General features: G+C 37.3%; 3 protein-coding genes across 5 annotated transcripts in view; 2 read left to right on the forward strand and 1 right to left on the reverse strand.

The window, feature by feature from the left end:
* Positions 1–6,153, forward strand: part of LOC144973457 (uncharacterized) — a 45,097-nt gene extending 38,944 nt beyond the window's left edge. For 2 of the 3 annotated variants that reach the window (XM_078915924.1, XM_078915926.1), the window contains exons 10-14: positions 1,263–1,439; positions 1,885–2,001; positions 2,893–3,030; positions 4,150–4,330; positions 5,622–6,150. In XM_078915924.1, coding sequence (XP_078772050.1) covers positions 1,263–1,439; positions 1,885–2,001; positions 2,893–3,030; positions 4,150–4,330; positions 5,622–6,088 — 1,080 coding nt within the window. In that variant the 3' untranslated portion in view covers positions 6,089–6,150. Of the gene's footprint in view, positions 1–1,262; positions 1,440–1,884; positions 2,002–2,892; positions 3,031–4,149; positions 4,331–5,621 lie in introns of all 3 variants that reach the window. The other variant, XM_078915923.1, reaches the window with a different exon arrangement.
* LOC144973468 (core histone macro-H2A.1-like) overlaps positions 1–25,000 on the reverse strand; it is a 592,749-nt gene that overhangs the window by 301,469 nt on the left and 266,280 nt on the right. The gene's annotated exons all lie outside the window — the stretch shown is intronic.
* LOC144973458 (pyrethroid hydrolase Ces2a-like) overlaps positions 22,156–25,000 on the forward strand; it is a 42,253-nt gene continuing 39,408 nt past the window's right edge. Inside the window, exon 1 of the mRNA XM_078915927.1 lies at positions 22,156–22,466. The gene's annotated coding sequence lies outside the window, so the exon portion shown is untranslated. The remainder of the gene's footprint in view (positions 22,467–25,000) is intronic.

The following is a 25,000-nucleotide window of genomic DNA, read 5'->3' on the forward strand; positions in this document are numbered from 1 at the left end:
CTTCTCAGCCAAGCGCATATTTTCTATACAATAGGAAAGCAAAGTGTGATGTCAAAAATTGGGTTCCTATCTCATTGGAAGTGTAAAACCACTCTTCAGGAGGACTGGATGCACACCATGTGTAATTGATCTTCTAGTTTCAGAGTGATGCATCTGATTTTCTAGTCTAGATATAATATGCTGATCGTCAATACAGATCATCCATCCTATCTCTTTATCCGTTATCCTAATAACCGGCCCTATACATCCAACTACTAAAATAGTTATACCATTTTATTATTCAAATGATAAAAGCAATAACAACGATCAGAGAGAGAGAGAGAGAGAGAGAGAGAGAGAGAGAGAGAGAGAGAGAGACAGAGAGAGAGAGAGAGGTCAATTTCATTCACATTATTGTTTATAAACAACTCAATATGTTTGTCCGAGCACGTGTGAAGGTGTGTCACAAATTCCATGTTTTGATTGGTCAAAAATCGACTGGTTCATTGGAACAAGTAATAAAATATCTTTTTTTATATATATATAATGAGGTCGGGGCTCAAAAATGTCCATGCAGCCCATTTATTGATTTTCTGCCAACGGGCACAGAACTACTGGCACATCTAGAAATTATAAAACTATTTCTTACAAATTGGTATTCTAGTAACCTGCAACCATTTTTTTTTAAACAAGGGGTAATTCTATCATCCCTTGACTCAATTTATTATTTTGAAAATCTACTAGGGCATACTGATCGGGCATTTGCTTATTTATAAAATCTGCTTGGGCATTATGATTGGTCATTTAATTTGACGTTGAAAGTCACCATCTGGCCATTCTGTTGCCAGATTTATTTGCGCGAACTTACAGACTTTATTACCAAACCGATTTTGATCGTTAATGGCTCAAAAGATTCGTCTTAATTTATGTTATTTTCCGTAATAGATTACCTAGTATAATAATTGAAATAGATGGATACCTGTTCGTAATACCTTTTATTTCTACACAGATAATATTGCGGATTCTCCACGAGATTAAAAAACTATTTTAAGAGAAGGTTTCTCAAACACAATTGTAAAATATACGATATGATTTTGAGTTATAGATTCAAATGTCTCATTCTTCTCTGTATAGACACAATCGACCCCCCTCACTTGCAAATATTTGTTTTTCTCAGCCAGCCCTTTCCTCCCCCCCCCCTCCCCCATAACATCAATACATTTGTGAAATGTGAAATTATGAGTGTTTGAATTCTTACGAAGGTAAATGTTATTCTCGTGCAGTCCAAGAATCTACGAGATTTTCGCCAACGTTGTCATTCCTTGACCTTCAAGCTGGCGCAGTTGGAGACCGACTATGGGAAACTTGCTGTGGATGTCATGGGATTGAGGGAAAAAGACGAAATGTTAAAGATTGAAGAGGTTTATCTGGTCAACCAAGTCAACGATATGGAACGAGAGGTGTGTCTGTATTTCTTGTCAAAATGATGATTTGATAGACTTTCATCCCCATGAACATCATCCCCAACATCATAATCATCATCATCATCATTATCATCATCATCATCAATATCATCATCATCATCATACATCATCATCATCATCATTATCATCATCATCATTATCATCATCATCATCGTCATCGTCGTCATCATCATCATCATTGTCATCATCATCATCATCATCGTCGTCGTCGTCGTCATCATCATCATTATAATCATCATCATCCTCATCACTATCATCACCATCATTATCATCATTAAACTATAACCATGTATAAATGTGCATCTTTAATGTGTCTGAATAGCCCAAACCCCTCATAATTCTTTTCCCTCGTCTATATTCTTGAACCAACAAAACATCTAGTACAATAATATGTTCATGTTTCAATTTTACTTTTTTCCAGATTGACGTAAAAGAAAGGCGACGCGATGTGGTCAAACGCCAGACCCCTGTCCTCGGCCCCGCCCCCAGTCCAGAACCCCAAGCTGAGACAGCGGACAGCTTATCCTATGAACTCAAGGTAAATCGTTCTCTATCTAGGTCATCAATATCCCCCACAGTCACTCGCTCACTCACTCATTCGCCTGCCTGAGAGGAGACATGAGAGATGATTGTGTGGTAAGGGTCCTCAAACAATCCAGATCTGTCCTTCGCAATCATTATTTATGTTAGGTTGTCTATATTTGTCCATTTCTTTAAATTAAGCATCAATATCCCCCACAGTCACTCGCTCACTCATTCATTCGCCTACCTGAGAGGAGACATGAGAGATGATTGTGTGGTAAGGGTCAATCCAGATCTGTCCGTCGCAATCATTATTTATGTAAGGTTGTCTTTACTTGTCCATTCCTTTATATTGTCCACCATAACTTTGCTTTGTTTGCCGTGCTCTCCTTCTGCCTCCGTCCAAAGTCCCTTAAATTGTAGTTTTTGTCAATGCCCTATTTATTGTCTTATTTATTTTGCTTCAACCCTCACTTACCACCTATAGGAAAAATCATCACATTTGTTACGATGCAACCAACAGTTTTCTTATTCTGATTCCATTTTGTTATGGTTATAGCTATAAAAACTTGACACTGTGTTGCAGCAGAGCTGATTGTTCTGAACAAAATATAGAATAGTATACTCGTTACTATTCTATTTTTGTGTTGAGTGAGTATGAAGTTTCGGGTAAAATTCTGAAAATAACTGGTAAGGAGAGAGTTAAATACTAATATCGCATCAGTGACCAATTCAATATACTTGTCGGGCCATATTCCCTTAAACCAGGCTCTCAAAGACCTGCTTCCAGTTGTGTTTACTTGAATAAACTTGTTTGACAATAATATTTCCTTTATCGGGACTCTCAACGTCAAAGACTAACTTCCATGTGCGTTCAATTCAATAACATTGTTCGTTCTTTCTCCAGATGCTCAAAGACCAGCTTCCATTTGTCAGCAGACAGTTGGCAGCGGTCAGGACTAAGCTAGGCTGGATTGACGAGAAGATGACCTCCTTGGACAAAGTGTCCAGAGAAATCCTGAGCGTTAAAAAGGAACTGAAAACGGTAAGGATTTTTTCCTATCTGATTGATTCAAACAGCTATGTGGTCTTATGGTATGTTGGATCGGAAGGTCCTGGGTTCGAGCCTCTCTCGGCGCATAGTTGAGTCCATGGAAAAGACTCTTTACTCACATTCTCTCACCGTACTCAGGTGTAAAATGAGTACCTGGCCGTTTACAGCGTTGTCTCTGTCCGAAAAAAATTGCAATATCGCCTAATAGGCGTCATGTCACGTCCTACATGTGAAGTGTTGGCCAGGGACCGTGTAAAGCGGTTTGAGCATGTTTAGTGAATATTGCGCTATATTTTTTTTTAAAAGCTCAATTCGAAATATAATTATTTTTTAGAAAGAAACTGTATTTCTCCAAGGACGGGAAGGAAAGAAAAATACTGTGGTCTGTGGAATCTTCAAAATTGGACATACATATTTAAAAGGAAAAATAAGACATCTGGAGACGCTTGAAAGTGGTCATTGGTAAATTTCATAACCGATCAGAGATAAATTGCTGACAACACATGGAAAATAATATTTACAAAGCATTGTGTATTAGAAATAACATTAGATTGACACAAAAGCGATGAAGCCAGTCTTGAGTATAAGTGAAGAGCCAGTGCATTATTCTCAGGGAAAGGGGGGGGGGGTCGTGTTAATGAATGGAGCAATTTTGATGAAGGTGAGATTTTATCCTTGTAAAAATACGATCAAGTTACTTTGAAATGTACCATTTAGAGGAGCAGAGAACTGAATGTCTAACAGATGAACAATGTAATAATTTACAAGTTTAAAATATCCCGATTCTATAGCGTAAATGAAAAATAAAATCTGCCGATTATTACCAATTTATTGGAACACCTGTCTATTGCAATGTACTTTCCAACGGATATGACAGACCTAGATACCCTATCACTGCTTTGTGGACAGAGGAGCCAGAAGAAAAATAAACTCAACTGCACTCGAAAAGCTACTAGTCTCTTTGCTTGAGTTGAGTGTGCCTCTGATCAACTGATCTATCGGAACCCCTTACAAAAAAGGGACAAAAACATTCATCTCAAAATATTGCATTTGAAGCAAGTGCTAACGAGAAATAAATTTGTTTTTGTTTTATTGTCTCCCCTGAATCAGGTGGAACAAGACAGAACGAGGCGAGAGAAAGAGTTTTCAGAGGTGGATCGAGCCGTGAGCGTGGCCAGACGTGTCCTCATGTGCAAGACTGCAAATGATTCCGTAGAAAAGCTTTACTACAGCATGCCTGTTGAGGTCAAGGCTGCAAAGGTCACCAAAGCACGAGACGATCCAACCAAAGGTAAGTTATTTTATTTTTATAATAATAATAATAATAATAATAATAATAATAATAATAATAATAATAATAATAATAATAATAATAATAATAATAATAATGCTGAAAACTTATAAAGCGCTATAACTCCGATACACCAGACTCTAAGCGCTTAAATTACAAATTACTTTGGCTGACACATACTCATTCACACACACAAGCATACACACACACAAACACACACACACACACACACACACACACACACCCAGACACACAACTCACAATAGAAACCAGACAGACCTATCTTGCTTCTCATAACATCTACGAAAGACGAAACAGATATGTTTTAAGCGAACGTTTAAAAATAGACAAAGATTCTTTTTCACGAATGCTCTGTGGTAAGGCGTTCCAAACAGAGGGTCCGAAATGAGAAAAGGATCTAATTCCAGCAGTTTTCCGTATTCGAGGGACAACTAGTTTGGTGGAATCACTGGCCGAACGTAAGGGGCGGGGTTTTGAATATATTTCAATTAGTTCCGAAATGTAGGAAGGGGCAGTACCTTCAAGACAACGAGCATTTTTACATTTAACTGTCGTGCTCTGGAATTATTTTTTTAAATATGGCCAGAAAAATCGTCCTTCAAATATTGATTGATTTAAATGACCCTCGTCTTGGCAAAAAACTTTCAAACCTGAAACATCGCGAGGTAAATAAAAAAAAAACAATACTAGGGCTGGTATTTATTATTTAGAGGACGACGTGAACTTATTTTCAGGTCTGATCACCCGAATTTTAAATGGGAAATACTCTCAAACCAACACAAAATTGTTAATTAAAACAATGTTAAAGCAAGCCCATAATACGCTTCAACAGTCCGGACGTTACTTCCCTCGCTCGTAATGACGCAGAGTAACGTAGTAACTGGCTCTAAACTACCGGAACAATGGCGGATGCCCTTATGACGTATTTCTCCGACGAGGATAAAAGTGTATCCAGAGGATAAAAACATTATAAATATGACCATGTTTTGAATTTTATACATTCTGATCACATGACTTGTGAAAAAGTTCTATCCAGCATGAAGAATAAAAAGTACCAATTTTCTTTGTTTAGAACCATGCTGCTCGTTGCAAGGCGACGTGACATCAGACTGTTGAATCCTTTTGCATGGTTAGAGGACAATAAATATGGTTCCACACAAATGAAAATAAAAACTTAGAACCTCAAATGTCCGTTCCTTTTAACCTTGATTGCGCTGGAATTTGTTTGAAATTATCATTTTTTAACCTAAATCATTTTTATTTATTTCAGATCCAGTAGACCGTGCCTGCAAAATCATTTCCAGCAGAATCGATCGAGATTGGGTCGTCCTCTATCGAACTCTGCCCTTTCACCCTCAACGAGGATCGGAAACGATTGGTCGAGACATCGTTGACCTCTCAGACAGCGGGTCCAGGGTCAGCTCAACACTCGTGGCCAAGCGATCCTTAGACAGATGGCGGCGATATCACACCCGTGCCAGCGTGGATGATTTGAGACAAGCCCTGAAAAAAATCAAAAGATCGGACATTCTTAAAGTTGTCGACCTGGATTTAAACCCCCCACCCAAAGTTATACAAGCACCCTGCGAGATTCAAGAGGAAGCCCCGCCCCCCGTTGAACCTCACCTACTTCCGTTTTACAAACAGATCGAGCGTTACGATCAGTTACGAGCCAGTCGACAACTGGCAGAAAAACAAGCGGCTGCGAGAAAACTGGCGAATGCAGCTAAAACGTAATTTTCGTTGTTATATTATGAGCAAAAAAAAAATAAAAAAATAAATAAATAAATAAAAAAGAAAGAAAGAACTAAGTTGGCTGCAGTCAGGATGTGCAAAATTTCATGATATCTCATACTGCATTTCATTCATTCTAACATTAATTCTTGTCCCGGAGGTATGTAAATAGGGAAGAGAAGTGTGATGTCAAAAAACTGAATTTTACTTCCTTGGAAGTGTAAAACCACCCTCCAGGTGACTGGATACATACCCTGTATAATTCATCTTCTGGTGTCAGAGTGATGGCCATCTTATTCTCTAGTCTAAATATATGCTGGTCGTCAATAAAGACCACCCATCCTCCCTCTTTTAGGTCAAGAAATCCAAAGAATCTGTCTATACATCCTGCTAATAAAATAGTTATGCCACCTTTATGCAACCTATTCATTATCAGTTGTCCGAGGGACTGGTTACATATACACTCCCAATGAGTTAGGAACCAAAAGAATAGAGAGTCTTGAAGTCACGAGTTTTCTTCCCTGTTTCAAACCGAAACAATCCTTTTAAAAATTTTTTTTACAACACAACATGGATGGCAGCTTTTAATATTGTTGTACCTCAAAGAAATGTACAGCATGTGCTTCCTATTGTTACTTAAATTGCAGCGCATCAGATTATAAGTGGAGATCCAAACGTCAAAGTATTGAAACAAGAGCATTTAGATAAGATTACAAAGTGTTATGATCGTTTTATTTTCTTTAGAAATACGTCTTTTCGACAGTTCTTGTCATATAATTGTATACGTAGAATTACGTCTTTAACGTAGGGGGTCACGATAGCTCAGTTGATAGAGCACTCGCTCCACATGCAAAGGGACCAAGATCCATCCTGGGTGAGGTCGACATTTTTTATGACTCCCCTGTAGCCAAATTTTAAAATACATGTTTTTCAGAGTACGACATTTAAGGCTGTAAACTGGGTGCATTCGATGTCCTCTCTTGTTCGTGAATAATTAGCGTGTCTTAGGCGCTTTACATTTCTGTAATTTACTCACAATAAACAAGGGAAACATACCAGCAAATAAAACTACGTGTAACTTAAAACCATTCAAACATTTAATTACAGAGAACTAATTATCAAAAGGCATTATAAAAACAATAACAAAGAAACACCGTCTGTGTTTCACTTTGTTGTAAGCAAATTGAAAGCAATTTGAATTCCGAGAAGAAACGTTCGCGTTCGATTCCTGTACGATTCGGCAACTTGAGTGAGTTGCACTCACCTTACTATGATAAAACAAGAGACCGACTGAGAGGAAAGGCCAAATGGTGGACAAGACGGACCGGAGTGGAAATTGAATGCACTCAGTTTCCAACCTCATAGTTTAATCGATACGTCACACATTTCCCCTTAAGGACATCACAAAGCTCGAGACTATTAATGACATGACTCTTAAGGTTAATCTAAACCTTGTTAATAACAGAAAATGAAGTGAGTAGAAAAGTGCCAGAAGATAACACAGAATAAAAATTTCGCGGCGATATGGGGCTCGAACCCACGACCTTACTGATACGACAATTCCACCTGGCCGTGAGAGGGACGCTATGCAGTCAACGCCATCCAGTCGCGGCGATGGGGGCTCGAACCCACCACTTTACTCATATTAATGACAACTCTGCCTGGCCGTGAGAGGGACGCTATGCACTCGATGAGATTCAGTGGGTTCGAGCCACCATCGCCGCGAAATGTTTATTCTCTATCGTCTTCTGGCATTTTCTACTCACTTCATTTTCTGTTATTATCAACGTATGTGCCTGCTCCACTCACTTTTCTAAACCTCATTGTAGCGTGCCTTTTAGCATTAATAATAATATTATTGCACCTGGGGTAGCAAGAACGAAATTGAAATCGTTGTTGATTTCATGATCAAAAAATATGTTGTTTATTTACAATTCACCCGTTAAAATGTTACACCATTAAACTGTTTTATTTTCGTTATAATATTTGATGTCGTTTTAATTAATGCTATGTGTTCTTGTGGTATGATACTTGCTTTCGGACCGGAAGGTCCTGGGTTCGAGCCTGGCTCGGCGCATAGTTGAGTTCTTGGAAAAGGCTCTTTACTCACATTCTCTCACCGAACTCAGGTGTAAAGTGAGTACATGGCCGTCAACAGCGTTGTCTCTGTCGAAATAAAATTGTGATATCGCCTAACAGGCGTCATGTTTCGTTCTACATGTTACGTGTTGCTGTTGGTCAGGGACCCTTTGTAAAGCGCTTTGAGCACGCTTAGTGAATATTGCGCTATATTATAAAATCTCAATTTTTAAAAAATTTTTTTTTTAAAAATATTTGATGTGAGTAAATACTATGTTCATTTTGATGTGTGATAGTTAATAGTCCCATGAGCCATTAGGCGCATCAAGTCAGAGTTAATCCCGGTTTCTCAAGCGTGAAACGGACAACGGCATTTTTTTAAACTATAGGACGCTAGTCTATTGCAAGTACTTTCCGTCAAGTCAAACTGATCCAGTTCCCCAATCACCATTGAGTGGGCAGAGGGTGGGTCATAAAAAAAATTGCGCCGCACCTGGTCTCTTTGTAACGCGAGGGCCCTACCAGCTGAACCATCGGGACTCCTTGAAAGATTTATCTTCAGTCCAAATTTCCACTAAACGTGCTCAAAGCGCTTAACAATTGGTCTGTAGCCAATAGCAACACTTAACATGTAGTACGAGTCATGAAGCCTATAACTATAACTGCAACGGCAGGCACTCATTTTCACAGTGAGACAAAGCTCGGTGAGAGAATGTGAATACTGAGCCTTTTCCAAGGACTCAACAATGCATCGCGATAGCAGGACCCGAACATAGCCGCATGTAAAGGCTTCTACATGATACTGTCAGTAAACCAAAATAAAAGCACATTTAAGGCTACATGATTTATTAGTACTGGAAATGTAATTTACATGCTGCTCACTCATTTTATTTTACTTGAGACGAGGTGGCCGAGTGGCTAGGCATTGCACTGTGGCCAGTGATGTCCCGAGTTCCAGCCCTGCTTCAGGCACATTCGTTTTTATTTTTTACCTTGACCAAGATTATTAGATCTCCCCCCCCCCCTAGGTTATTTGATGGATTATCAATGGATATTTATTCATGTACTGCCCAGGTGGCGATAACTGGTGGTGCTGCGTGATAGGGCGTAATTTTTTAGGGGTTGAATTGAATTGAATAATCAAAAAAGAAGTTTTAATATTTAATCCTCTTACTTTCCACTGGCGGCGAAATGACACAAAAGTACTGCAAGCGACTTAAAAGCCCCAAAACAAAAAAAAGGAAAAAGATATATATATATATATATATATATATATATATATATATATATATATATATATATATATATATATATATATATAGAATGATAAATGTACAGATCCAAGATTCTAATTGGCATAGGTTTCTATATCAAGGGAAATAATCCTTGACTTGGCTTGACTAAAATACCAGCAAAAAAAAAAAATGAATTGTCGTTTCCTAGTGCATCAACGGCACATCAGCAGTGCATTGTCTGTTTTGTCTTGAAGCGAGCCAAGCAATATTGAGCGTGGTTTCTTATTGAATGGAAGATCTTGAACGCAAAATAAATAGGCGCCCTCCCCTACCCCCCTCCCCCCTCCCCCCAAACGATGTCCTTATTAATGAACTTGACAAAAACTACTCGATTCAAGATAGAAAGAAACATCTCCACAGGAAGTGACGGTTATTGATAGGTACTACTACGAAAAGCTACTTTTATCTTTTTACATCCTGCGACAGTCTTATAAATGGTTCATTAAGCGTGCAAAATTTCAAGAAAAAAATAATTTTATCGTGAATTGCATTTAATAAAGTTGTTACTCTGTCGATTTTATGGAAATATGAATTAGACACATCATGCATTATAATAGAATTATCTTGTCGACAGTTGAATAGCACAGAGAAGTCGTAACGCCACACCTTCCTCTTTCCCGGTTCAACACTCATTGGAAGTGTGTAGCCAGCCCTTCGTACAATGTATAGACAATGAATAAGTTACACATCGAATCATAAGGTGGGATAGATATTTTAGTAGTAGGGTGTAAAGGCCGATTCCTGGGTAGGGTTCCTGATCTCCCATAGTGGGCAGGGATGTACGAGTACTTACTGTCTTCTATCCCCCTATATCTATTTTCCAACTTGCTTTCTGTCTTTGTCTTGGAATGAGATTACTTGGTTTTGTCCTGGCCTTGACCGGATACCCTGGCTGGGAGGGAAACAGTCGAATGTATAGTTAGTTTTGGGAGATAATATTTTTTTTCCTTGTAAATCATCTCTCTGTTATGTATTATTATATTTGTTATTTTCAATGTTTAATGTAAGTGTATTCCTCTTTGTTGGATTTTATGCTTGTGTCCGGATGAGCTTATAGGTGATCTCAAACTAAGTACATTGGTGGTATGTTCTTGGAATCTACATCTGATCCCTATTTGTTCCCAGTTCCCTTATGTCTTACTTTTTCTTGGATGCTTTAATTGTAATTCTAGAACTTTTTACTATCCCATTTTCTTCCTTTTTACTGGCGCTGATATGACCTTAATGTGTTGCAAGCGCCGTAAAACCCTTTAAAACAAACAAACAAAACAAACACATACCATTATGAGTGACACATTCTTTTAATGCTTTGCGTTATAGTAAACTACTCACAACGTCCGCCAGCTGGGTATAGATAGAATGCGCTTGGCCAAGGAGTTCACAACATTGCCATCCGGAAGTATAACGGACCAACACACAAACTCTGTGTAAGCATGAACTTTTATAGTCTGATTAATACAGTTTAGTGAGAACAACTCACAAACGCGGATGGCAAAAACAATAACAAAGGTCTGAATGACGTCATCTGCATACTATCTATACAGTTCCAACACACACGACTATGTGTAACTTGAACGTCTGAATGTGTTGCAAGCGCCGTAAAACCATTAAAAACAAACAAAACAAAAGCCGATTCTAATGATCTTATACGGGCGTTAAAGAGAGAGGATGGATATCTATTGACCATCCGCATTATTTAGACTAGAAGATAAGATTTATCACACTTAAATCAGAAGATCAATGGGAATATTATTAACTCTCCATGTGCTCGAGGTCATTGGCCACAATGCAAAATGTGCTCAAAGTGCCCCCACATAGTGAAAATTGTTCATAGCTTTTGAATATCTAACGATCGTCATTTTGTTCAGCTTGACACATGGGTATGTTTACAATTTTCATAAAGTAATAACCAAGGAATTTACCCAATGGAAACCGTACGGTGCTCTTATTGGCTAACCAACCAGCGGCCTCGATGAGAAAAATATCCGCCATTTTGATGTTGGCTGGGAATCGCGTTACTATAGTAAACAAGCGCTGATCGGCCGTTCATGAAAACAAGTTGCTGCTCGCTCGTTTAACTCAAAATTATTCAAAACGATCTCTGTAAAATGATATAAATGTGACTTCTTAAGGCTTTCTTCACGGTCAAAACCACACAACATTCTATTAATGATTACGTCCGAGGCAAAAAGGAATATTGACAGGTCGACCGAGAGTTGAACTCGTGAGACGACAAACATCAATGCGAAGTGTAGCGAGAGTCAAGCTATTGTTTGTCGTGTCCTATTCTATATAGAGAAAAGGATAAATAGTATAGCCTCGTGTGTGAGTGGCTGCGTGTCATAGTCTTGTTTTTAAATTGTTTCTGTTGTTTATGTGTGTAGTGATGACTCTCTCACACTCAATTTCAATGCCGAAAGAGGAATTCCCGCACACAAGAAAGGGGAATTGGGGTGGTATTTGGCATACATATTGTATAGTATCTAGTTCTAAATAGATAACTGATTAGAATTATATTATGATATATAAACACAATGCCAAATACAATTCCGAAGTTTCCTTATTTCAAATGAAGTAAAGCTCCAAAACCTAATGGTAGTGATTGTAGTACTGAGTGTTAGTGAGGTGATGTGGTGTTGGTGGTGGTTGTAGTTGTAGTAGTAATAGTGATGATGATGTGGTGGTGGTGATGATTGTAGTTGTAGTAGTAGTGGTAGTGATGATGATGTGGTGGTGGTTGTAGTAGTAGTGGTAATGGTAATGATATGGTGGTGGTGGTGGTTGTAGTAGTAGTGGTCGTGATGATGATGTGGTGGTGGTGTTTGTAGTAGTAGTGGTAATGATGCGGCTATGTGGTCTAGTAGTATGACACTCGCTTCCGGATCGGAAGGTCCTGGGTTCGAGCCTCGCGCTCGGCGCATAGTTGAGTCCTTGGAAAAGGCTCTTTACTCACATTCTCTCACCGTACTCAGGTGTAAAATGAGTACCTGGCCGTTAACAGAGTTGTCTTTGTCCGAAAAATTGTAATATCGCCTAACAGGCGTCATGTCCCGTCCTACATGTTAAATGTTGACCAGGGACCCCTTGTAAAGCGCTTTGGGCACATTTAGTAGATATTGCACTATATAAAGCTCAATTTAAAAAAAAATAAATTTCAATGATGATGATATGGTGGTGGTGGTTGCAGTAGTAGTAGTGGTAGTGATGATAATGTGGTGGTGGTTGTAGTTGTAGTAGTAGTGATAGTGATGATGATGTGGTGGTGGTTGTAGTAGTAGTGGTAGTGATGATGATGTGGTTGTGGTGGTTGTAGTAGTAGTTGTAATGGTGATGATATGGTGGTAGTGGTGGTTGCAGTAGTAGTGGTAATGGTAATGATATGGTGGTAGTGGTGGTTGTAGTAGTAGTGGTAATGGTAATGATATGGTGGTGGTTGTAGTAGTAGTGGTCGTGATGACGATGTGGTTGTGGTGGTTGTAGTAGTAGTGGTAGTGATGCTATTGTGGTGGTGGTTGTAGTAGTTGAGGTAGTGATGTGGTGGTGGTTGTAGTAGTAGTGGTGGTGGTGGTTGTGGTAGTAGTGGTAATGATGATGATATGGTGGTGGTGGTTGCAGTAGTAGTGGTAGTGATGACGATGTGGTTGTGGTGATTGTAGTAGTGGTAGTGATGATGATGTGCTGGTGGTGGTGTAGTAGTAGTGGTAGTGATAATGATGTGGGGCTGGTGGTTGTAGTAGTAGTGTTAGTGATGATATTGTGGTGGTGGTTGTAGTAGTAGATGATGTGGTGGTTGGAAAACACATTACAGGTTATTATAATACATGATTACACACATTCTCTAACTTCATTTTTTGACAGCTTCGTTGTGCCATAAATATACGCAACAGTTCTGAAACATTTTATTGTGGATTTTGATATTGTTTGTTGTTTTTCTTGTGTCGTTATGTTGACATAGATACCGAATGAATGGTTATTACTACATTCTCAGCCAACAACAAAATGGCGCTGAATGCTTTCATTGGTGGACACTTTTTAGGCTTCGTACGTATTCTCATTCGTTTAATTCTATGGTAATAACTAAAATATTAAATGACCAGAATCATCCACTTAGACCATCAGTTATTATGTCAGGAAGGAGTGGTCGCCCTTTCTCTATTTCAACAAAAACAGAGAGACACCAAAAATCTTTTCTGCCGTCCAGTATTAGGCTCTATAACAACAAGCAATAATCATTTTATATAATTATTTCGCATTTTTACTTTCAAATAATGTAAATATTAATTTATTAATTTATTTGTTTTGCAATCTTTTCAATTTTCAATTTATAGTGACAGTTTTAACCATTTTCCAATGTTGAAAGTATTCATATTATAAAGCGCAGCTCTGGTTATGGAACTGCTCCTTTTTGTACATATACATCCTATTTCCATTGTATTTTTATCTTATTGTGTAAATTATAACACGTCTGTACAAAAAAATTCCCTTTTGGGATGCACTAAAGTATTATTATTATTATTATTATTATTATTATTATTATTATTATTATTATTATTATTATTATTATTATTATTATTATTATTATTATTATTATTATTATTATTATTATTATTATTATTATTATTATTATTATTATTATTAACAAAGCAGCGTGCTTACATTTGTAAAGAAATATTCAATCGTTGGACATCAACAAATCATGTGATTGATGACCCCTTTGGACGAAAACCTAAATATAGATTTATGCGCTTGGCCAAGAAACTCACAACATTGCCATCTGGAAGTATAACGGACCAACACACAAAACTCTGTGTAACCTTAAACGTTTATAGTCTGATTGATACAGTTTAGTGAGAATTACTCATAAACGCGGATGGCAAAAACAGTAACAATGACATGAGGGACGTCAACTTCGATCTATTTATAGATGACTCCCATTACACAAGGTATATATCCAGTTCCCCAGAAGAGTGGTTTTAAATTTTCCTATGACGTTGGAACCAGTATTTTGACAGCACACCTTTGTTCCCTATTGCCATATAGTATAAAGGTCGCGTAATTAATAATGAAATTGAGCTTTTATATATCAAGGGCAATATCCACAAAACGTGCTTAAAGCGAATTACAAATGTACCCCCTGACCAACAGCAACGCGTAACTTGCAGAAGGAGACATGCCGCTTGTTAGGAGATATTATTTTTTTTTTTTTTTGACAGAGACAAAGCTACAAAACTGTTAAAAGCCATGTACTCATTTTACACACACAAAAAAAAAAATAATAAAAAAACGGTGAGTAAAGAAGCCTTTTTCAAGGACTCAACTATGCGCCGAGCGAGGCTCGAACCCAGGACCTTCCGTTCCTAGTGTCTTACCGCAAGACCACATAGCCGCTGTAAGGCTATACTATAAGCGACTTGTACAATGTAAAAATGGAAATATTGGTCACGCTGAGGAACTGAAGCAAAATGAACGTTGTCAAACCGTAAAACTGATCTGTGTGAATACACGTTATGAATAGAATGGGAGCGATCTCATTGCCTTTCCACGTGCTCGAGGTCATTGGTCACATTGGGATATTATGCGCTCAAAATGACTCACATAGTGAAACGTGTTCATGGTTTGAGAAATATCCAACATCACAATTGGTCATTTTGCTCAGAGTGACTCATGGGTATGTTTACAACTTTCATAAACACAGCAGCGTGTTTACATTTAAATGAGAAATGTTCAATCGTTGTATAGCAACAAAGCATGTGATCGATGACTAGATTGGACTAAATCATGAATATTGATCGCTCCCATTCATTGTAAATGGATGACGGAGCGTGAACGTTTGTAGATCGTGCAATCCAGACCATTTGAGCTTGCAATGCTTCAGTGTGTCACGTTGTGTAATTTTGGATATTTCTTTGTGTTCAACGCACTATCTTTTTTATCTGAGAGCCTAGTGTCTTACCACAAGACCACACAGCCCCTGTAAGGCTTTAAGCTACTTGTACAATGTATAAATGGAAATATTGGTCACGCCGAGGAACTGAAGCACAATGAACGCTGACAAACCGTAGAACTGATCTGTATGAATACACGTTATGAATTCATTGTAAATGGATGACTGAGGGTGAACGTTTGCAGATGATGCAATGCTTCACAGTGTGTCACGTTGTGTAATTTTGGAGATTTCTTTGTGTTCAACGCACTATCTTTTTAAGGATCACAACAATGAATAGAACATAGCAATGTAATGGTACAGAAAAGAATTCCGTCGAATGCAAACAATGAATGGCCAAGACGATCAATAAAACGCAAGATGAACAAATAATAGAGATTGGTGAAAGAGTATGTTTAAAAATAAACTTGGTAAACATTAAATCAGTCCTGGATTTCGTGATGTATCATAATAATTTACACGTGTAGCATTTTACCAACAATTTCAGAGACTTACTCATAAAATGTTGATGATTTTTAAAAATTGGTTTTTAAAGGGCATTACGGCGCTGCCGACACATTTTGGTAATTCAAGCGTCAGGAGAAAGGAAGAAAATGTGATAGCCAAAAATCCTGGCCTTACAATAGAAATAACATAGAGATGATTTGCAAGAAGAAAAACAATCATCTCCCAAAGCGAATACTACAAATTTTGACTGCATTACTTGGTTTTGTCCTGACCCTGGCCGGAGTCCTTGGCTGGGAGGGAAACAGTCAAATGTATAGTTATTGTTTTGGGAGATGATATTTTTTTCCCTGTAAATCATCTCTCTGTTATGTACTGTTATTTTATTTTTTTTAAACATATGATTTGTATAGTATTCCTCTTAGTTGGATCTTGTGCTGGTGTCCGGGTCAAACATTTAGGTAATCTCAACTACGTACACTGATAGTGTGCTCTTGGAATATACATCTGTTCCCTATTTGAACCATCCCCCTTTGTCTTACTTTTTCCTAAAGTCATTTTAATCTAGAATGTTTTTACGAAGTTGACGTCACTCAGGTCTTTGTTATTGTTTTTTGCCATCCATGTTTATGAGTAATTCTCACTAAACTGTATTAACCAGACTATAAACTTGCAAGGTTACACATAGTTTTGTGTGTTGATCCGTTATTCTTCTGGATGGCAATGTTGTGAGCTTCTTAGACAAGCGCACAGCATCTATACGCAACAAGCAAAACGGTGATGTAAACAAAGGGACAACTGCGAACAGCCATCTCATTAAATAATAATAAATATATACTGTTTCCTTTTAATGTCAGTGTAGTAATATAAATAGTTTTATGACATTGTTAGTGTTGTACTTAACTTGGGAAAATACATACTTATATTAGGTTTAATATAAGATGTCATTTTTATTCGCCACAAGCCGTTCTTTTATTTATTCTTTGTTTTGTTTTGTTTTTTGGGTCTTCTTATTCTTTTTCTTTTCTAAAATATGAGAGGAGAGTGAATACTAAGCTTCTAAAGGCCGTGGACAATAAAAAACCATGTACAAACATGGATATATAACAGTTTGTTTTTTTTAAAGAACAAAATCTAATCACAAAATGTTTTGGGCTCAAAACCTTCTTTAGCCAAAAGCAAAAAAAAATAAAAATAAAAAAAATAAAAAAATTGTTAATTCATTAAGGTGCGGCTATGTGGTCTGTGAGGCTATGTGGTCTTGGGGTATGATACTCACCTTCGGATCGGAAGATCCGGGGTTCGAGTCCCGCTCTGTGTATGTAGCGCAAAGTTGCGTCATTGGAAAAGGCTCTTTAATCACATTCTCTCGCAGTACATATGTGTAAAAAGAGTACCTGGCCGTTAACAGCGTTGTCTCTGTCGGATAAAAAAAAATGTGATATCGCCTCACAGGCGTCAAGTCTCGTCCTACAGGTAAAGCGTTGCTGTTAGCTTGGGAAGCGCTTTGAACACGTTTAATGCATTGAAAACCGAAATATTGTGATTGAGCAATGTAAAAAAAAAGCAATCTCATGACCCTAACTTTTTTTCTATTAAACGTTTTTGTGTATTTGTATTTGTCTTCCTATATTCTTTTTTGATACAAGATATGCGAGATTTGAACTTTTAAAAAAAAAATTTTAAAAAAAGGGGGGGGGGGGTTGTAAAAGGTCAATGTATCCTTCAAGTTGGTAAACAAACAAATAATATGAGCTTGTAATATCTTAAGTCATAAAAAAGCTGACAAAGAGTGACCCCCCCCCCCCTTCTCCCATGTCTCCCCTTCAACCGCAGCGACCACAAACACTTTGTAAACCAAGGCATTATCATTATTTTTCTTAGCATAATCACCAACCGTAAAACCAGCCACCCATGACTGATCAAGCGTGACTTGGGTCAACTCAATATAATAATAACAACTGACTGTGTGGCGAGATCCTGAGGTCAAGCTAACCCTGCTAACCAAGCAAAGTGTGTGTTATGGTCGTGGTATTTGTGTATATTTGGTGTAATAATATACACGAGCTTTAGTATAGTGCAATATCTACTAGACGTGCTCAAAGCGCTTTACTAAGGGTCACTGACCAACAGCAACGCGTAACATATAGAACCTACTATTACGAAATTAAACATAGAGATGAATCTTTTGAACCCTTAACAATCAAAAGGGGTCAGGTAATAAAGGCTGTAGTTGCGCGCAAATGAATCTGGCAACAGACCGGGCATATGGCGATTTCCAACATCAATATGAGCCAATATTATAACCAAGCAGATTTGATAAATAATCATTTAAGTTAACGGATGACAGAATTACCTTTAAATTAAAAAAAAAAACTCTCTAGTTACTTGTATATCAATCTGTAAAAAAAATAGTTTAATTATATTTCGATTTGCCAATTCCACGTATAGAACGTTGCTCTTAAGATGCATCCATTTCCTATCGTATTCGGGACAACGTGCCAACTCTCTTTAGAATTCTAATCATTTATTAGTTACTTGAAAACGTCGTCACAAGTCTCATTTTTTATGATGAACAGGGTTCAACAGTCGTGACGTCACTTCCCTCTTAATGACGCATAGTAAATGGTTCTAAACTATCGGAACAATGGCGGACGCCATTATCTCCATCACTGCCCTTATGAAATACTTCTCCGACGAGCATATAAGTGTATCCAGTGGAGAAAATCATTATAAAGCTGATCATGTTTTGACTTTTATACATTCCGATCACATGACATGTGAAAAAGTTCTAGCCAGCCTGAAGAATAAAGAGTACCGATTTTCTTTGCTGCTGGTTGCTGGGCGTATGTGACATCAGACTATTGAATCCTATTACAATGATGAAACTGTGTCGGTTCTCTACGCATTTATTGAAGACAATGTAACAATTCCATAGCGAATTAATTACAACAACGTAACCTAGCGGCTCCTCGATTGTGTTCAAGTTCAAGACAATGGGTCAACTTTCTATGTTCTTTTTGTATTCAAAGCCTGTCCACTACCAATTTTCTGCTGTATTTATTACATCTTTCGTTACAGTGCAGACAGTGAACTATTTATTTGCTGTATGTTCTTGACAGCGTATAAAATATCTATTGTATTGAGAACACAGCATCGCCTCAATGAGCTCCCTGTATTTAACCAACTTAATATTCTATCAAATCTCTGTTTCTTATCAAATCAATTGTATTCCAAATCATTCTATCAAATCTCTAGAGACATTGGATGAATTCATTTTTAACTATGTATTCTACACCACATCGACTCCATCATGTATTCTAAACACTGCATCAAATCTACCGTGGGAAATATAGGGTATATAATGGAGAAGTGCCAGCTGAAAACAAAAATATCGCGGTGTCAACCTGGGATCCAACTGACACGGCAACCTTCGCCTGGATGAGAGAGAGAGAGAGAGAGAGAGAGAGAGAGAGAGAGAGAGAGAGAGAGAGATCAGGGAGAGGTCGCACAAGCCAGTGAGCCATCCAGCCACACCAAAAATATATATGGTTTCCAAACTTAGTACCCATCATAGAGAATACAGGATTCAGCAACGTGGTGATTGTGACGCAACTATGCCATAAGCATCTTCCAGTGTTTCAACGATGGTTCAGTTCATTGTTGACGGCTGTTTAGCCATGAGTGACCGTAGAAAACGAAAAGGCGACTGCAGACTTCAAAGGGTAGGCTTATATCATCAAAGGATGTCTACATGATTGCCATGGCCATACAGGGAACTCAAAGAATCTGAACACGAGAGGTCGAGCGCCGCCATTTTCTTTTTTATGTTATGCAACCAGGGACGATTAGCCACTGAAAAGTGGCTGTTGTCTGGTCTGCTCCCTCGTCTGTGGTACCTATCGTGTGGACTCTCTTCTCCCAACAACTTAGGGGTTCAAATCGAATCTAGCTCACTGACCCCACGACCTTTCAATAGCAAGCAAATTAATGCTATGCGCTGTTTTCTGTGTGGAACAAAACAAACATGTAAATAAATAATCAAAGACACGGCATAAACAACCTTAACATAATATAACATATCATATTCTGGTAAGGGTTGCTTAGGTCGTAAACCTTTAAAAAAAAGAAAGGTTTGGGTCAGAAATTCCCGGATATGGTTATAAATAACTATGACATCATTTACATCATAAACAGTTTTTTAAAAATATATCAATCAAAAGCATATTCATCAAATTCATAATTCAAGTTATGAAGGTCCCTGTCGTTGCTTTTTTGAACTGATTTATACTTTTGGAGTCTTTGGCTATAAATTTCAAACTTTTCCATTTATTGACTGTCCTTTCAAATAACAATAATAATAATAGTAATAATTATAATAATAATAATAATAATAATAATAATAATAATAATAATAATAATAATAATAATAATAATAATAATAATAATAGTAATAATAATAAATAATAATAATAATAATAATAATAATAATAATAATAATAATAATAATGCTAATGATAATAATAATAATAATAATAATAATAATAATAATAATAATAATAATAATAATAATAATAATAATAATAATAATAATAATAATAATTAAAAAAGAAAACAACTGCCGAATAACTATAGAAGTGTGTGTTTTAAAAAAATGGTATTTGTCTCTGCGGATAAAGTTACATAGGAGTAATTCTGACATACCGCCTGGCACCCACACATAAAACCACTTATCTGGTGCAGCGATACGAAATGTTACAATAATATTAGTTGTTGATATGTTTAAGGAGCGGCCATCCAGATCAATCTTATCAACTTGAGCTTGAGCTTTTCAACTTTAGCTTTTCTATTATAGCGCAATATCCACTAAACGTGCTCGAATCGCTTTACAAGAGGCAAAACTATGTGTAACCTAAATAGTTTGCAATATGTTAGATAGACTTTACATTATAACAACAACAACAAAAATATTTTAAAAACACATCAAAAAAAAAACACACAAAAAAAAAAACTAAAATAGAAAACAAAAACAAAACAAGCTGATACTCTAAAAATAAAAGAAAAAGATAATAAAAGTAATGACGAAGAGTGACATCAACTTCATTATTCCATCAGAGGAAGGTGATCTTCCCCCCCCCCCCCCCCCCTTTCTGCGCTGTGATACACAGCTTAAATATTATCTCCTCCTCTCCCCCCCCCCCTCCCCTTATCTCATTGATACCCAGAGAGTCAACAGTACATCTGGACCAACCGGACATGACTGGGCCATATTGTATTATATAATCCCCACTTGTTATTAGATTCCTCCCTTAAGGCTTATCACATCGACTGATATGATTCTATAGATAATGTGCGCTTGGCTAAGAAACTCACAGCATTGCCATCCGGAAGTATAACGGACAAACACACAAAACTATGTGTAACCTTAAACGTTTATAGTCAGGTTAATACAGTTCAGTGAGCATTACTTCTAAACGCGGAGGGCAAAAAAAAAACAACAACAAAGACCTGAGTGACGTCATCTTCAAACTATCTATACTTCCGGATGGCAATGTTATGAGCTTCTTAGCCAAGCGCATACTATCTATACAATTTAGTGAGAACTACTCATAAAATGCTTGGCTTAAAACAATAACAAAGAGCAGGGTGACGTCAATTTCGTTCCATCTATAGCTTTGAGTTGGGTTGCCAGTAACTCTGAAAAAAAGACATTTGGGAAGTTATTCCTTTATTGGAGCTTCTCATAATAATAAAAAATTAATAAATTCTAATTCTTTCTTCTTCGAATTTCGTATCAATGTCGTTTCAATCGTAATATTTGCTTCATGTCAAGGACAAAACAAACTGCTTCAACCGGATCTCATTCACACCTGGGTTGAGTGAGATATGTCTACCTCGTCAGTTAAAGTACTGAATCGTTTAAAAGATTATAATAAACCTTAAATAATCATTCATAATCTTTCCCTTAAATGTTTAGTTTTGAAAAAAAAAACAACCCAAAAAACAGGTGGATAAGAAAAGAAAAAGAAAAGATTATAGAAAAGCTGGTCGCGCTGACATAATCGTGATCTTGATAATTATTTGTCATGCACATACCCCAATGTTTATAACTACTTGTACCTATTACGAATGGGGCATAACCCCTACAACCTTTGCCCTCCTCCCTCCCCGTTCGTGGTAAATTGGAACAGTCCAAATCTTGGGCCCATTCATTTCATTTGTCACCTGGCGTAGTTGTATTGTAATGTACCTGTTTCCGTTAACTAAAGAGAGAGGGGGAGAGATGGGACTGTTGTTCACCAGTGTTCAGTCTCAGTCTTGTGTTCATGAAGAAAGTGTTTAGTTGTTAATCGAAATAATCCTGTTGGTCGAGGCTATTTATAACTTACAATTTCGATCGCTATAAAGCAAGGGCTATTTTATTCTCTGCTAAAGGATTTTAGGACTGTGAACGTGACAACTTTATATATGTAATGAACCACTCGTTTTGTGTAAAGTGTTTGTCATTATTATAACATAGCAATATAAATATTATATATCTATATTAAAATTTGATTTATTTTCTATTTTGGGGATTAGATCATGTTTTGGAGCTAAAGTGGTTTATAGCATAAATTTGGTGAGTATATTATTGTTTTGTTTGTTTTTTGTTTGTTTTTTTGTTGGTTTTTTTTGGGTTTTTTTTGGTTATTTTTTCAACAAACCAGTTTGAGTTTGAGTTTTATTAGTTTAAATGATTGTGTATTAATCAACCAGTTGATTTTGACCAATCAAGACACGGGATTTGTGACACAACCGACGTGCACTTATTTGCAGGTCTGATAACTCAATTTCTTTTGGGCTCATTGTGGTGTTTGTTATTCTTTTTTTGCCATCAATTTTTACGAGTAATTCGTAATTTTTTGCCATCCGCGTTTATGAGTAATGCTCACTCAACTGTATTAACCTGACTATAAACGTTCATGGATACACACAGTTTTGTGTGTTGGTCCGTTATACTTCCGGATGGCAATGTTGTGAGCTCCTTAGCCAAGCGCATACTATCTATAGATAGAACGAAGTTGACGTCTTTGTTATTGTTTGTTTTTTGCCATCCGTGTTTATGAGTAATTCTCACTAAACTGTATTAACCAGACTATGAACGTTCAAGATTACATATAGTGTGTTGGTCAGTTTTTCTTCCGGATGGCAATGTTGTCAGCTTCTTAGCCAAGAGCATACAAGACATCTCTCTATAAACGTTCGTGGTTACACATTAACGGTTATAACAACAAGGAAACAGATATTTCAAGCTTGCCTTTTTAATTAAAAAATCTAGTGCTTTGAGTTTGAATTTTTGCCTTGGTACTTTCGTTATAATATCCGACTGGCGGTAGCTGTGAGTATTTTACCTAAACGCATGGGATCAGTAAACAGGGAATTTATCTATATTTAACTAATTATAACCTTCTTTAGATAACTGCTTTTAACTGTGCAAGGCAGTGAGATCACTATGGATGAGTGACCTCCCCCCCCCCCACCCACCCACCTCCCTCTTCCCCCCCCCCCCCCCACCCACCCACCTCCCTCTCTCTCTCTCTCCCCCCCCCCCCCTCTCTCTCTCTCTCTCTCTCTCTCTCTCTCTCTCTCTCTCTCTCTCTCTCTCTCTCTTTCTCTCCTTTTTTTACGCTTCCCTTCTTTCTCTCTTCTCCGCTCGGTTTCATAATCATAGTTCAGCTTCGCGTGTCATATCAACTGTGTCAACGCTCAACACCGATGCTATTGATATGTATATTTATTATTGTACCATTTATTATTTCTTCACGGAGGCTCGTCCGATCTGTGTTCGATCACATTAGCATACTACATACAAGGACACAAATCGATGTGTTGTGTGTAACCTCCCGTTCACAATTCTTATTGCCGTACTTTGAGAAAGAAAAAAAAAAGAAAAAGAAAACCATATTAAATAAATTTTGGCCAGAAAACTCGTCCTTCGAATATCGATCGATTAAAATGACCCACATCTTGTCAAAATCTCTCAAACCTGGGACTTCCGAGGAAGTCTCAGGTTTGAGAGTTTTTGACAAGATGTGGGTCATTTTAATCGATTGATCGATTTATATTCGAAGGACGAGTTTTCTAGCCAAATTTTTGTTAATTTGTGGGGGTTTTTTTCTTTCTTTTTGTTTGTTTCTGACTAGATATTACTTCAGCCTTTGTCCTATGTAGTATAAGCAAACAAACCGTTCTGGGGTGTATTCATTGTTATCCTCACGTTTGATGTCGACAGGCTGTTTGTCCGGGTTTGCTCAGCTGGTAGGGCACTCAACCCATTTCGAAACTTGTTCAGTGAATGAAGATGACGTCACTCAACTCTTGGTTATTGTTAATAAACCGTCTATTGGGCGATTAGCTCTCACTAAAATATTTACACCTTACAATCTGTGTGGGGATCCTGACCTCCCATAGTGGGCAGGGAGGTACATACTGTGTCTTCTATCCCCTTATATCTGTTTTCCAACATGCTTTCTGTCTTTGTCTTGGAATGAGATTACTTGGTTTTGTCTTGGCCCTGGCCGGAGTCCTAGCTGGGAGGGAAACAGTCAAATGCATAAATATTTTTTTGGGAGATGATATTTTTTTCCTTGTAAATCATCTCTCTGTCATGTATTATCTTATTTATTTTTAATGTATAATGTAAGCATTTGAGTGTATTCCTCCTTGTTGGATTTTGTGCTTGTGTCCGGATGAGACTTATATGTGATCTCAAACTAAGTACATTGAAGGTATGCTCTTGGAATCTACATCTGATCCCTATTTGTTCCCAGTTCCCCCTTTGTCTTATTTTCTCTTGGTTTCTTTAATTGTAATTCTAGAACTTTTTACTATCCCATTTTCTTCCTTTTTACTGGCGCTGATATGACCTTAATGTGTTGCAAGCGCCGTAAAACCCTTAAAAACAAAACAAACACCTTACAATAAGCGTGTAAGGTTACACATAGTTCGTGTTTGTGGTCTTGAGGTATGACACTCAAAACAGAAAAAAAAAATGAACAAAAAATAAAACAAATTTATCTGTGTCGGATTGATATACTGGCAAACTTCAAAATAAATAACTGTGAATCCTCTCTTCAAATAGAAAAGTGAAATTTTGTCGTGTAGATAGCCACA

This window comes from Berghia stephanieae, chromosome 5, assembly GCF_034508935.2.
Source record: "Berghia stephanieae isolate SIO BIC M18660-M18661 chromosome 5, UCSD_Bste_1.3, whole genome shotgun sequence".
Lineage (NCBI taxonomy): Eukaryota > Metazoa > Mollusca > Gastropoda > Nudibranchia > Aeolidiidae > Berghia > Berghia stephanieae.